At 36.3% G+C, this 12,199-nt stretch overlaps 1 protein-coding gene across 7 annotated transcripts in view; it reads right to left on the minus strand.

Moving 5' to 3' along the window:
• Nalcn (sodium leak channel, non-selective) overlaps positions 1-12,199 on the minus strand; it is a 352,387-nt gene that overhangs the window by 181,313 nt on the left and 158,875 nt on the right. For all 7 annotated transcript variants that reach the window (NM_001393695.1, NM_001393694.1, NM_001393693.1 and 4 more), the window contains 2 exon segments: positions 3,536-3,727; positions 5,746-5,913. In NM_001393695.1, coding sequence (NP_001380624.1) covers positions 3,536-3,727; positions 5,746-5,913 — 360 coding nt within the window.

The following is a 12,199-nucleotide window of genomic DNA, read 5'->3' on the forward strand; positions in this document are numbered from 1 at the left end:
AAACTCATGTGCTTGGATATACCCCATCCTCCTTTTGTTGTTACAGTTCAGGATGTCACCATTGCCATCAACACAGCGACTGAGAAGGGGCAAAAAGGTCCCCTTTCCTTGGGATAGTGAAGTGACCAGGTAGAGAGGAATGAATGGGGAGGTCTCTGGATATTTGAACACAATACCTAATTGATGACTGGAAAATAGAGCTAAGCTGAAGGGACAAGTCAGGGAAGTGTTTAGAAAGCAGCCCAGCCTTTAGTACAGGTCACATTGGCATCTGTCTAACACAGATGTATTAGAACCTCTTACAATCGTGTTAGCCCAGGTTTGTAGTGTTTGTATTTCTCAATATTTGTGACACAAAAAGTAGCACTTTTACTTACATTTTGGTTATGAAAAAGAAAGCTTAGAGAATAATTTTATCAGCACCACACAGCTAAAAGTATTATGTACCAGGAGGTAAAAATTGGAGCATGTGGCCCGAAGGGCAGGGGCAGGTTCCTAAATGCAGTGGCTGTCACATAGGTCCTCAGCCCTACTCACGTTTCCTAAGTTCAAAAACTGCTGAAAATCACCAAAGCATGTGTTTTTTTTTAAACTCATTTTGTGGTGAAATCTGATCTCACACGAGACTTACTTATTGTTTTTACTTGTTATTTGTCTCAGATTGCTACAGGAATATTAATGCATCTGTTACATGTTGCTCATTCAGATGGCTGTGCTGGTAGCATTACCATTCAACAGCTGGAATTTCTGCACTCAAAAAATGTCTCATTCAAATAGCCTTGGGGTAACAGATACAATCAGTGGTGAAAAATGAGAGGAAATATGAGACAAAAGCATGAAATTAAAATAAGGTAATCCTTAAGGGAAGAGCTGCCTTTGGTTCTAACTTGTTTCTCCTGTAGAATTTCCTGCACCTATGACAATGGCTGACATGGTGGCTCTCAATAATGTTCTGAATCAGATTAGAGGAACAGATGGGTATTAGATAGTATCATCTGCAGTGTTACGGAGTGAATAGATGAACATGTACTCAAGAGAAGCCAGTGATGAGCTACGGGAAGAGAAGACCTGCTCTCTGAAGCAACTCTAATCCTTGTGTACATCTCATAATTGCAGGAGGAAGAGCTGACCCATCTGTGGGGAAACCTGTGTGTCCTGCTTCAGAATGTACCACAGGTAAAGTCTTCTCCATGCATATGTTAGTATGTATTCTGTACATCGCGGTTCTCTGGAGGGAGCTGGAGTCAAGGACTCAGTCCTACTTCACTGGCAGGCCATACTCAAAGGGCATTGCTGTTCTTTTTTTTTTTTTTTTTTTGGCTCACTTGCCTCTGCAAGATGTTTCCTTACCAGGGACCCCACTAGAACAATCTTCTTTATTCTAGATCAGTGCACTTCTATGCCTGTATTCTCTCTCTTTATGACAACCCTCTCCTGCCTTTTAAAAAGATGACTTTTTGTTTCATGGTTACTCAGAAGTAAAGGACTCATCCACCATGACCTTGCAGACCTACCTTGTTCAGGAACAAGAGCTGTGGGGATGAGAGCTACTTCAGACTCCCCCAGTTCTGTTGCCTGTACAGCGCAGCGAGTGAACAGCTTGCCCATGAATTCTTTGGTCCTTGTCCTTGTTGACAACCTTGACCTGTAGATCTTAATACTTGTTTAAGGACAGCCTTTATGCTCATGTTCTGAATTTTGATTTTTCTGTCACTAGGAACCTTCTCTCATTTGAATCCTTCTAATGGCACATATTTTAAACCCCACCTTCCTATAGCTATCCCAGGCTTATATCTTCCTCTCACTACTCAGATGATGGTTGTGTTATATCAACTTGACACAAACATGGTCATATCTGGGAAGTAGTAACCATAATCGAGGAAAAATGCCTCCATGAAATTGCTTGTAGGCAAGTATCTGGGGAATATTCTTGAATAATGATTGATGTGAGAGGGTTAAGCGCACATATAGGAAGTGCCATTGCTGGGCTGGTAGTCCTGGGTGCTATAAGAAAACAAACTGAGCAAGTCATGGGAAGAAAGTCAGTATAAAGCATTCCTCCATGGCTTTTGTTGCAGCTCCTGCCTTGTCTTCCCTCACTGGACTGTGAATTAAAATATAAAATCTTTTTCTTCCCAAGTCGTTTTTGGTCATGGCTTAATACAGCAATAGATACCCTGACTAATACAGTCATTAACTATTCTTTCTCTTTCCTCTGAAACTTGCACATCTTACAACTTTCGTGTATTCTATACCACATCTATGCCACATCTGGCTATATCCTCTCTACCTCTCTTCCAATAAGCCTTCTGGACTTTTCCTTCCTGGTCATAGGCCATAGGTCTCCATTTGGGATTCTAGAGTGCCTTGTTCCTGAATAGCTGTGTGTTTACTTGCTTGCCCCTCCCCTTAACTGATAGGTTTTGAGCACCTAAAATTTAGTTCTGCGTGTATACATGGTACATCTCCTGATTCATTATAGGCATGCGATAAATGGATGGATGAGAAGTTTGCATCATAAGAGGATAAACTCCAATATTGATAGCTAAGTTACAAATTTAGAACCCAGATTATTTTAAAACTATCACATTAATACCTCCATTAAAAGCATAATATTTTAATGTACACAATTCTCAAAGCTTAATTTTAAAGAACATATTTTTAACTTTTTTTTAAAGACTTAATAAGTACACTGTAGCTGTCTTCAGACACACCAGAAGAGGAGGGCATCAGATTTCATTACAGAAGGTTATGAGCCACCGTGTGGTTGCTGGGAATTGAACTCAGGACCTCTGGAAGAATACTCAGTGCTCTTAACCTCTGAGCCATCTCTCCAGTCCCCTAAAGAACATATTTTTTATCCTGTTTTACTACATGATTTTTTTCTCCCACAAACATGGGCCTTATTATTTTAAGTGGGAACACATATTGAATTTGAGACAGTCACAACACTGTTATGTTTCTCAGTCTACATGGGTCCTTGTAGTCAGAGAATGAACCCTAAGTCCTGTCCAAGGAGCGATTTGTTGTCATTATTTTATTATCTCTTGTGAATTTTAACATGAATGCAGAAATTTGATCATCTCCTACTCAAATTTGAGGTCTATGAATTATATAAGCAATCCAAAGTTTGCTTTTAGGTTAGACACAACATAAAAGGATAGACTACAAAATAAGCCTAAAATATGTTACATCTCATCAAAACATGGATATTCTATTTAAAAGTGCTGCTACATTGTAATTCATAGGCAGGAAGGATTATTGCTTCCATTTTCTTTTACCGATGTTTTGTGACATCCAAAAATATTGTTTCTAGAATTTTAGAATCAACGTGTACTCTGATGGTGCTGAAAATATATTCAAGTACCTGTACCCTGTAGAAGAGGGTGTTCAAAATACTAAATTGTAATGTTCTCAAGTTATCAAAGATATGCTAATGCTTCTGAATGATAACTAAAGTGAAATTCCTTTTATGTTGATCACCATTGCTAAAATAAGAGCAATAGATCAAATGGACTATATGTCAAGTTCTCACCCTTGGAAATGTGGTGAATCTGTCCAGTTCTTCGACGAAGCAGAACATCTGCAAACTGATGGCGGACATAACTATCAGGAGACTGGCAGTGAACACCACCAAGCTTCCAAGTTTTTTCCCGGGACCAAATATCTTGTACACAAAATCTTCCAATGCTGGGGAAATCTTAATAAGCCGGACTACCCGAAGAACCTAGTCATGGGGAAAAAGATACATGATGGAAACAGAATTTTATAAAATCCATTACTAATCATTTTATGGTACCATGTAAAACAGTTACACTTTTCCATTTCATCTAAAGACTAAAAATAGCAACATCGTAACTGAGACAGTCCTACCATATGGCCTGCCATCCAGTGAGAAAACAAGAAATCTTAAATCAATGAATGAGGCCAAAGACTGGCAACTATTTCAACATACAGTATAATTCAAAATAGTATTAACTAGTACATACTGCTGAAATGAAACATAGTTTCTCAATGCTTATTACCTAAGAAAATATTTAATTCTACATTAGTTGTACTTAATGTCTCTTGAAATAAGCCTTCCTAGGTAATCCATACTAATAAATGGGGAATATCAAACTTCTATTAAGGCCTGGCTCAGACTCCTATTCCAATATCTTTTATCTCCTTCTTCCTTTAAATAATAGACCTTCCTGAGTTTTGGCCAACTGATTCCCCATGGCAACAGAGTCTACTTTTTAGCCTTTTTTATGTGCACTCTTCACCTGAGTGTGCCCAATGGACTAGGCTCAGACTTACCAAATAGTCCACAACCCCAGAGTGTAACTTAGCTTTTATGAGCCAAAACCTGTTAAGATTGTGAGGTGCTCTGATGGCTCTGGCTCTTCCTCATAATATCTTTGGCCTTAAACTCTTCATCACTTATAGGGTCCTGTCATGATCTTTAGAAACCATTACTGAAGTAGTTTGTACAAAATTTTCAACATGTTTTAAAATATCTGTAAATAAACATGCATACTAAATGTAATAGTTTCCCATCCATAAGCCCCCTATCCCATCACTCCTCCCCTTCTTCTATGAGGGTGTTCCCCCTCCCCAACCACCCTCCTTCCCCCTTCTCACCCTTACATTTCCCTACACTGAGGGGTCCAGCCTTGGCAGTAAAATCATGAAATTGGCATGCATTTTCTTTTATTTAAGGCAATGGTTCTCATCCTGTGGGTCATGATGTCTTTGGCAAATGTTTATCCCCCAAATTATTTACATTATAATTCATAGCAGTAGCAAAATTACAGGTAAAAATAGCAACAAAAATAACTTTATGGTTGGGGGTCACCCCAACATGAGGAACTATATTAAAGATTTGCATCATTAAGAAGGTTGAAAACAACTGATCTAAGGAATTAAAATCCTATTTCTCTAAGTTAATATTTAAAATTTTGCTGCCATTTTATTCTTCAACTATTTAAAGATATCTTCCTGTAGAACATCAATTTATGTTCTGATATTCCCATTATAAATTATACAAATGCAAGTCAGAAATTTGAATGCATTTGAAATGGTTTTGATTAGACTACTACATGCATTTTAATAATCATTTTATCATGAATTCAACAGTACAATGAGTATATTCTGGAACCAAATGATTACAAAACTGAAACTAATAATTAACATTTATTTAGTAATTATAAGGCACTGCTATCTAAAATAAAACATTGGAAAAAGATATACAATTGTTATAAAAGAATAATTACAGCTACAACTATTTAACTCTCACAAAACAAAGAAATAAACATTTGTAAGTAATAATGTAAGGAATTTAAATCTCTGAGGATAAATTTTACAACCCTTAAAGCATCCATTGCAAACCATTGTTTAGTAAGAAAGTTTACAAGAAAGATAAATACCTGAAATAAACTCATATGTCCTCCCCTTAAAGTTTGTGCCAAAATTTTATTAAATTTAGAATTTGATATCTAAAACAAATTCATGTTATACCTATGTATATAAGTATGCATATTTATAAACTCTTAATTGAGAGAAACCTTATTAAAGATTTGAATACATTACTCTGATTTTCAGCAATTTAAAAACAATGGCTACAATTTGTTAATGCAATGTTTCTGGTAATGACATTGAACATTCCTCAAATTCATATCACTATATATGTGGATTTTATGTAGTTGTTATAGTAACTTCCATTTTCCTGAGGAATAAGCATTAGATGTCATTGCAGTATATTACCTGGAAGTAGGTAAATTGAGAATGATAAAGATCTGGGTATACATGGAGAGTTGTCCCAATAACCAGAAGTAGTTCAAACTTGTGGAGAGATGAGCTGATGTAGCCAGTAAACCCCAAACACCATATCTTCAGAAGTGCTTCCAGATCAAAAAGAACTGTAAAAGCCACCTAGAGGAACAAGGCAACAGTAAGGCTGTCATTCAAGGTTGCACAACCCCAATTTTCTCATGAATTTATCAATAGTGAGTTCCAGCCACTCTACATAAAGTAAAAGGCCACAGAAAGTCAAGCATTTATATTTTAATTTATATTTATATCTGTGTACATGAACAAGTACATGTGAGTGTGGTTGTCTGCAGAGGCCAAAAGAGGGAGTTAGATCTCACCTGCAACTGGGGTTGCAGGCAACTGTGATCTGTGGATATGGGAACTGAACTGAACTCTCATCTTCTGTACGTGCTGCCAGATTTCTAAACCATTGTGTTACCTCTCCAGCCCTAACATTTTACAAAAGTTGTGTTTGAAATATACCAGTTAAGACACAAGAGACTAAAGCTATTTCAGACTATCAGAAATATTACTTATTCATCTAGCATTTTAAGTACATAACAAGCAAAGAAATAGAGACTTTAGGTAAGAAATTTGTGTATATAAATTGATCTACTATTATAGTATTACCACTAAACAGCATGCATCTATATATTGATATTTTGTAATTTAAAAATCTTTCACATCAATTCTAATAACTTCATGTTGAAAGTATTTAAACAATACCATGAATACATATACTAAATACTAAAAATACACAAATATAGGTAGCAAGTAACATTGTTCTTTACCTACTCTGAAGATGATGCTTCTTAATTGGAATTAAAATATTAACTTCTAATTAAAGGACAAGAGCCTGAGTGTTAGGATTAGTTATACTGCTCATATGTGTAAATTACTAATATATTAATTATTATATTAAATCATATGAACTATTATATTAACATATTAATTAATATATTGGTAAATATTAAGATATTAGTCATAATATATTTCATGGTGTAATATTATTAAAATTTTAATCCATTTTTATCAATCCATTATTGAATATCATAAAGGGTTTTCTTCCATTTATATTTGAAAAATGCTAAGAAATGGAATTATAGTCATAACATTAAGAAATGGAATTCTAGAAGCAATGCAGATGGTAAGTTTAGATATGCAGAAGGATTTAGACTATTTTTAAGGTAAACTTATTTGTAGAACCTGGTTGCTTTCTATTTTTGATGGATATTTCCACTGTGAACACTCAAGAAGGCAATGCATTTTAATTTCTAATTTCATGCTAAATACTAATATGTATGTCCATTACAGAAATCTACAACTAGTCAAAATGCAGAAAAATACTGAATGAAATGCTCAGTCCCAACTGCTACATCTACAGTACAACCAAACACTCCAGAGAACAGTGCAGAAAAGGAAAGAGAAATACTGTAAGAGCAGAGGACCAGACTGTCTACTGGGAGGTAGCGTCTACTATTTATAACAGGAACACTGTATTCATGAAATTGCAGCAATATTGTTGCCTAAATAGCACCAGCACAATGACATCACCAGCTGACATACCAGTATCCTGGGGAATCTCATAAATCACCATACTTAAGGACTATAGGCAATTAATGACTAAGAGAAGGAAAACCAGTCTTCTGCAGCAACAAGTCCTCTGATAGGCTATCGAGCATGAGCAATACTAAGTACACACACACACACACACACACACACACACACGCACACACACACAGGTACACACACACATGCACACTCATGCACACACGCGCACATGTGCACACATACATAATAATAATTAACTTTGAGACAATTCTAAGAACAGAAGGAAATGTGAAAAGGCTCTTTTATTTACTTTTGTCAGAGGTTTCTGTTACTGTGCTGTGCTCTCTTCTCAGTGTCTCCATACATATGGGGCATGCACTTTAAATGTTACTCTGAACATAGCTTTGCTTTTTCACAAGCATCCTACCCCTACAGATTAGAGAAAAGGGGTCGTCCTCTGCATCATTTGCATACTTTACCAGGTGTTTACCATTTATTCCATTCAGTATTCTCCATTTTAATTAAATGACTAACAGCATTTGTAGGAATCATTACAGTCAAACACAGTCAAACACTTTGTTACTGCAAAAGCAAGGTTCTCCTAACTATTCTCCTACACATCAGTAATTGATTGTGGTTTAGCTTTCTAGACTGCAGTGCGGGATGGTCTCTCTCATCACCTTCCTGCTTTAAACTATGGAGTGCTGGGATTACAGGTGTATGCTACCTTGCCTTGCTTACTGAGGATTTGCATATATGTAGGTATAAAAATATACTTCCACAGTTGACATTATGGGAGAGGTACCTATACAGAGACTTATAGGTTTTAAAGTTTGAAAAATAAAAGGTCACTTTCAAAACCTTTATAATAAATCATTTACTTCCATACAATGTAGTAAAGTTACTCTTATCCTACCGTTTTTATCTGCAACAACACAATCAGATGTAATGTTTCTCATGCAGAAATGTCTGTATTGATCACTTAGAGTTAATTTCTTTTTAAAGTAATTATATTTTGCTGTTCATAACCTTGTCAATGTTCTGTGATTTTGTTTTCTTATCAGTTTTGAGAGTTGCTTATATTGAAGTCATTAATCTTTGTCTGTTAAGTATACTGAATATATTTATTCCTTAGTCAATAGTTTAGTCTACAACTTTGTATTATAAAGTTTACACATTTATATCCATCTATTCTCAAATGTCGTTTTAAAGGATTACCTTTTGAACTGCTGTGGTGGTTAAAGCCTGTAATCCCAGAACACACACACAGACGCACAAGGATCTTCAGAAGGTGAGACCCTGTCTCAAAATAGTAAGTGAAGTATGCAGAATAGGGTTTTGGAAGCTAGAATTTAGTCAATACAGCCAGAAAATACTATGTTTTCCTCCCTATTTGGATTGCCTTCTATATTCTTTAGTAAAACTTACACATATGTCTATGTGAATATGTATATTTCCAATATGCATATAATATATGTGTACACGTGTGTGCGTTTACGTGTTCACATAGTTATTTCCAGAAGAGAGGATAACTACTAATTTTTCTAATTGGTTTTATATGTCTACGGAACTAAATTAATTTAAACAGTCTTAATAAGGTCTCCTGGGTCTCATTGGAAACGTGTACGTACCATCTGTAAATGAAATACCTTTTTTACTGCTTGGGTGCTTATCCTACTTTCTTGGCTGTATAGGTCTAGCTATAAGGCAGTCACTGAACAGTGCAGTGGTAACAGCAGGAGTCTATTGTCTTCAGTGAAAACACCATCAGTATTTGTATGCGATGATCCAAATGAAGCTCAGTAATTAATGGCTGCAGATTTCCACTTTGCTATTCATCAAAGCATTGATATATATCATGGAGGCTTCTGAAGGCTTTACTTATTCATTCCTGGAATACATTTTAGAATCTAGACAAGGAGATTCACGTGTGAACTTTATTGAATCACACATTATTTCTATTTTTTTCACACGTGACCCTTGCCTGTAATTTCAGTGATTGAAACATTGTCAGGTCTGGCCAACATTATCAATTATAATATTGAATCTTATAGTTTTAAGATGATCTATAATTACTTGAATAGAGATCAGAGCATATAAATTAGGCAGACCTCACTGTAAAGACCATCTGGTCACTGTCGATATTAGAACTTGTAATATTAGGGAAGAGCTTTCCAATATAGCACTGATTGTGTTTGTCAGCTCATCTACCAGTTTAATTATTTTAATTTTTTCCCAAGAAATCTATAACTTCCTCTAGATTTTAAGACATATGTATGTGTGTGTTTTTGTGTGTGTATATATATATATATATATAAGCAAAGAGTTTGTGTATATATGTGTATATATATATTCATCTAGAATTGTTTCTTCCAAGGATCCAGAGACATTTCAAAAATCTAGTGTCTTGTTAACTCAATTTCGTGTTGTTTTTCACCCCAGGAAACCATGTTAAATTTGAATTGTAGCTTTTTGTGAAAATAGAGTATTTTGCATAAAGTTCGGTATACACTTTAAGGGTCAAGGTGAAAATGGAGGAGTAGCATTTATTTGCAGTTGATGGGTATACTTTATGCTGCTATTGAAATGCAAACTTCTGGGGGTGGAGAGATGGCTCAGTGGTTAAGAGCACTGACTGCTCTTCCAAAGGTCCTGAGTTCAAATCCCAGCAACCACATGGTGGCTTACAACCATCTGTAATGAGATCTGATGCCCTTTTCTGGTGTGTCTGAAGATAGCTACAATGTATATAATAAATAAAGATGTTTTAAAAAAAAAGAAATGCGAACTTCTTTGTCAAGCTGATCATGACTTTACTTGCAGTCAAATTAATTTGCTTAGTATTCATTCTTTGGAAAAACTGTACCTTTCTCAAAGATACTAAATCATACTGAAAATGATTTATCAAGCTGGTATGTGATTCATTTAAAGACCTACATTGTTGTCTAATTTCTTATTGAATTCCCAATTCTTGATTATCTTGAGATCAAATACTTCCCCTTAAAATTAGTTTGTCTATTTTATTCCCCCTTCTAATGAGATTTAGCATCTCAATTTTTTATATGAAAACAGTCATAAGAAGGAGATAAAAGGAGGGAACTGGGTGGGAGAGGGGATGGAGAGAGGAATGGGAGGTTCAGGTATGGGGAGGGACAGGAGGGATGGCCAGATGGCTATGAAAATGAATAGAAATCTGCAGATGGGGATGTAGAAAGTATCTCCAGGAAGAGACAGAGAGACCTGAGGTAAGGGAGGAACCCAAGATCAATGGAGGTATTCTTAGTTGTCATGCACAGCATTGAAGATTTGGAACGTGAATTGGTCAACTGCTGTAGCCAGGGAGGAACCCCAATTGCATGATAGAGAAAGCAATCTATTCACAAAACTTTCGACTCCAAATTTATCCTCTCTATAAAAGATGCAGGGACAAAGATGGAGTAGAGACTGAGAATGGCCAACTAATATTCAGCCCAACTTGAAACCCATCCCATGGGCAAGCACCAATCCCTGATACTATTAATGATACTCTGTTATTCTTGCAAAAAGGAATCTAGCACGGCTGTCTTCTGAGAGGCTCCACCTAGTAGCTGACTCAGATAGATGCAGACACTTATAGCCAAACAGTGGATGGAGCTTGGGGATTCTTATAGAAGAATAGGAGGAAGAACTGCTGCCCTTAGAGGGTAGGAATTCCACAGAAAGACCAACAGAATCAACTTTCCCTTGGGACTACCACTAACCAAAGAACATACATGAGCTGGATCTAGGCTTCACCACTCCTATGTAGCAGATGTGCAGCTTAGTCTTCATGTGGGTCCTGAACAACTGGAATGGGGGCTATCCCAAAAGCTGTTGCCTGTATGTGGGGTATGCTCTACTAGCTGGGCTGCCTTATGTGGTCTCAGTGGGAGAGGAAGTGCCTACCCTCACAGAGACTTGAAGTGCCAGGGCAGCAGGGACATCCAGGGGGCCCCCACATGCTCAGGGAAGAAGGGAAAAAGGGATGAGGGAAGAATTGTGGGGGGGGGGGTGACTGGGAGAGGCACAGTGAGCAGGATTTAAAGTGAATAATAAGTACAATCTAATAAAAAATAAAATTAAAAAATTAATTTGTCTATTCTTATAAGCTAACATTGTAAATTTTTGAGAAACATTACTAACTCCTAAGAGTTACCATTTAATGGTAAAAATATATGTGAAAGAATGTCAATTTATTTGTGGTTGTAGTTTAGTCTTTTGCTGGGATAACTTAGAATTTACAGAAGAGGGTAAATTAGTTAATGGGTAAAATAGTTAATTAGGTTAGTGTGTACTGTGAAGTTTGGCAGAGGCTTTGAATTTAGAGGAATATAGCAGAGTTCTTAGAAGTATTCAGGAGGTGAGCTTGAGAGCCCCCTTGCCATGAACAATTCCAAAATATTTAGGTAAACTCAGCTTTTATACTATTTGGGACCTGGTATAACTTTCTAGATTTTTGCTATTGGTCACATAAAATGAATTTAGGTAAGCTGTCTTTATAATTAAACTACCTACAAAGACTCTCACAAAAACTACTCAAGCAATTGTCAAATCTTGAGGGTTTTTGCAAATCCCAATCAGCAAAGAGTTTGTGTGTATATGTGGGTGTATATGTGGAGTAGATATGCAACTATCACACATAGCTTTCAGCCCTCCAGAGTGTTGGCCCCTCAACTAATAGGATGATGGATTACTATTAGAGGGCTCTGTTATTAAAGTTGATTGTGTTAAATGTCTTATGCAGCTTCTTTTTTCTCTCTATCTCATGTTCACTGTCTTGGGAATATTTCATCAAGGCCATGAGATGTGATTAATTGTTCCTGGGCCAGAACCACAA

This window comes from Rattus norvegicus, chromosome 15 (genome assembly GCF_021556685.1).
Source record: "Rattus norvegicus strain SHRSP/BbbUtx chromosome 15, alternate assembly SHRSP_T2T, whole genome shotgun sequence".
NCBI lineage: Eukaryota > Metazoa > Chordata > Mammalia > Rodentia > Muridae > Rattus > Rattus norvegicus.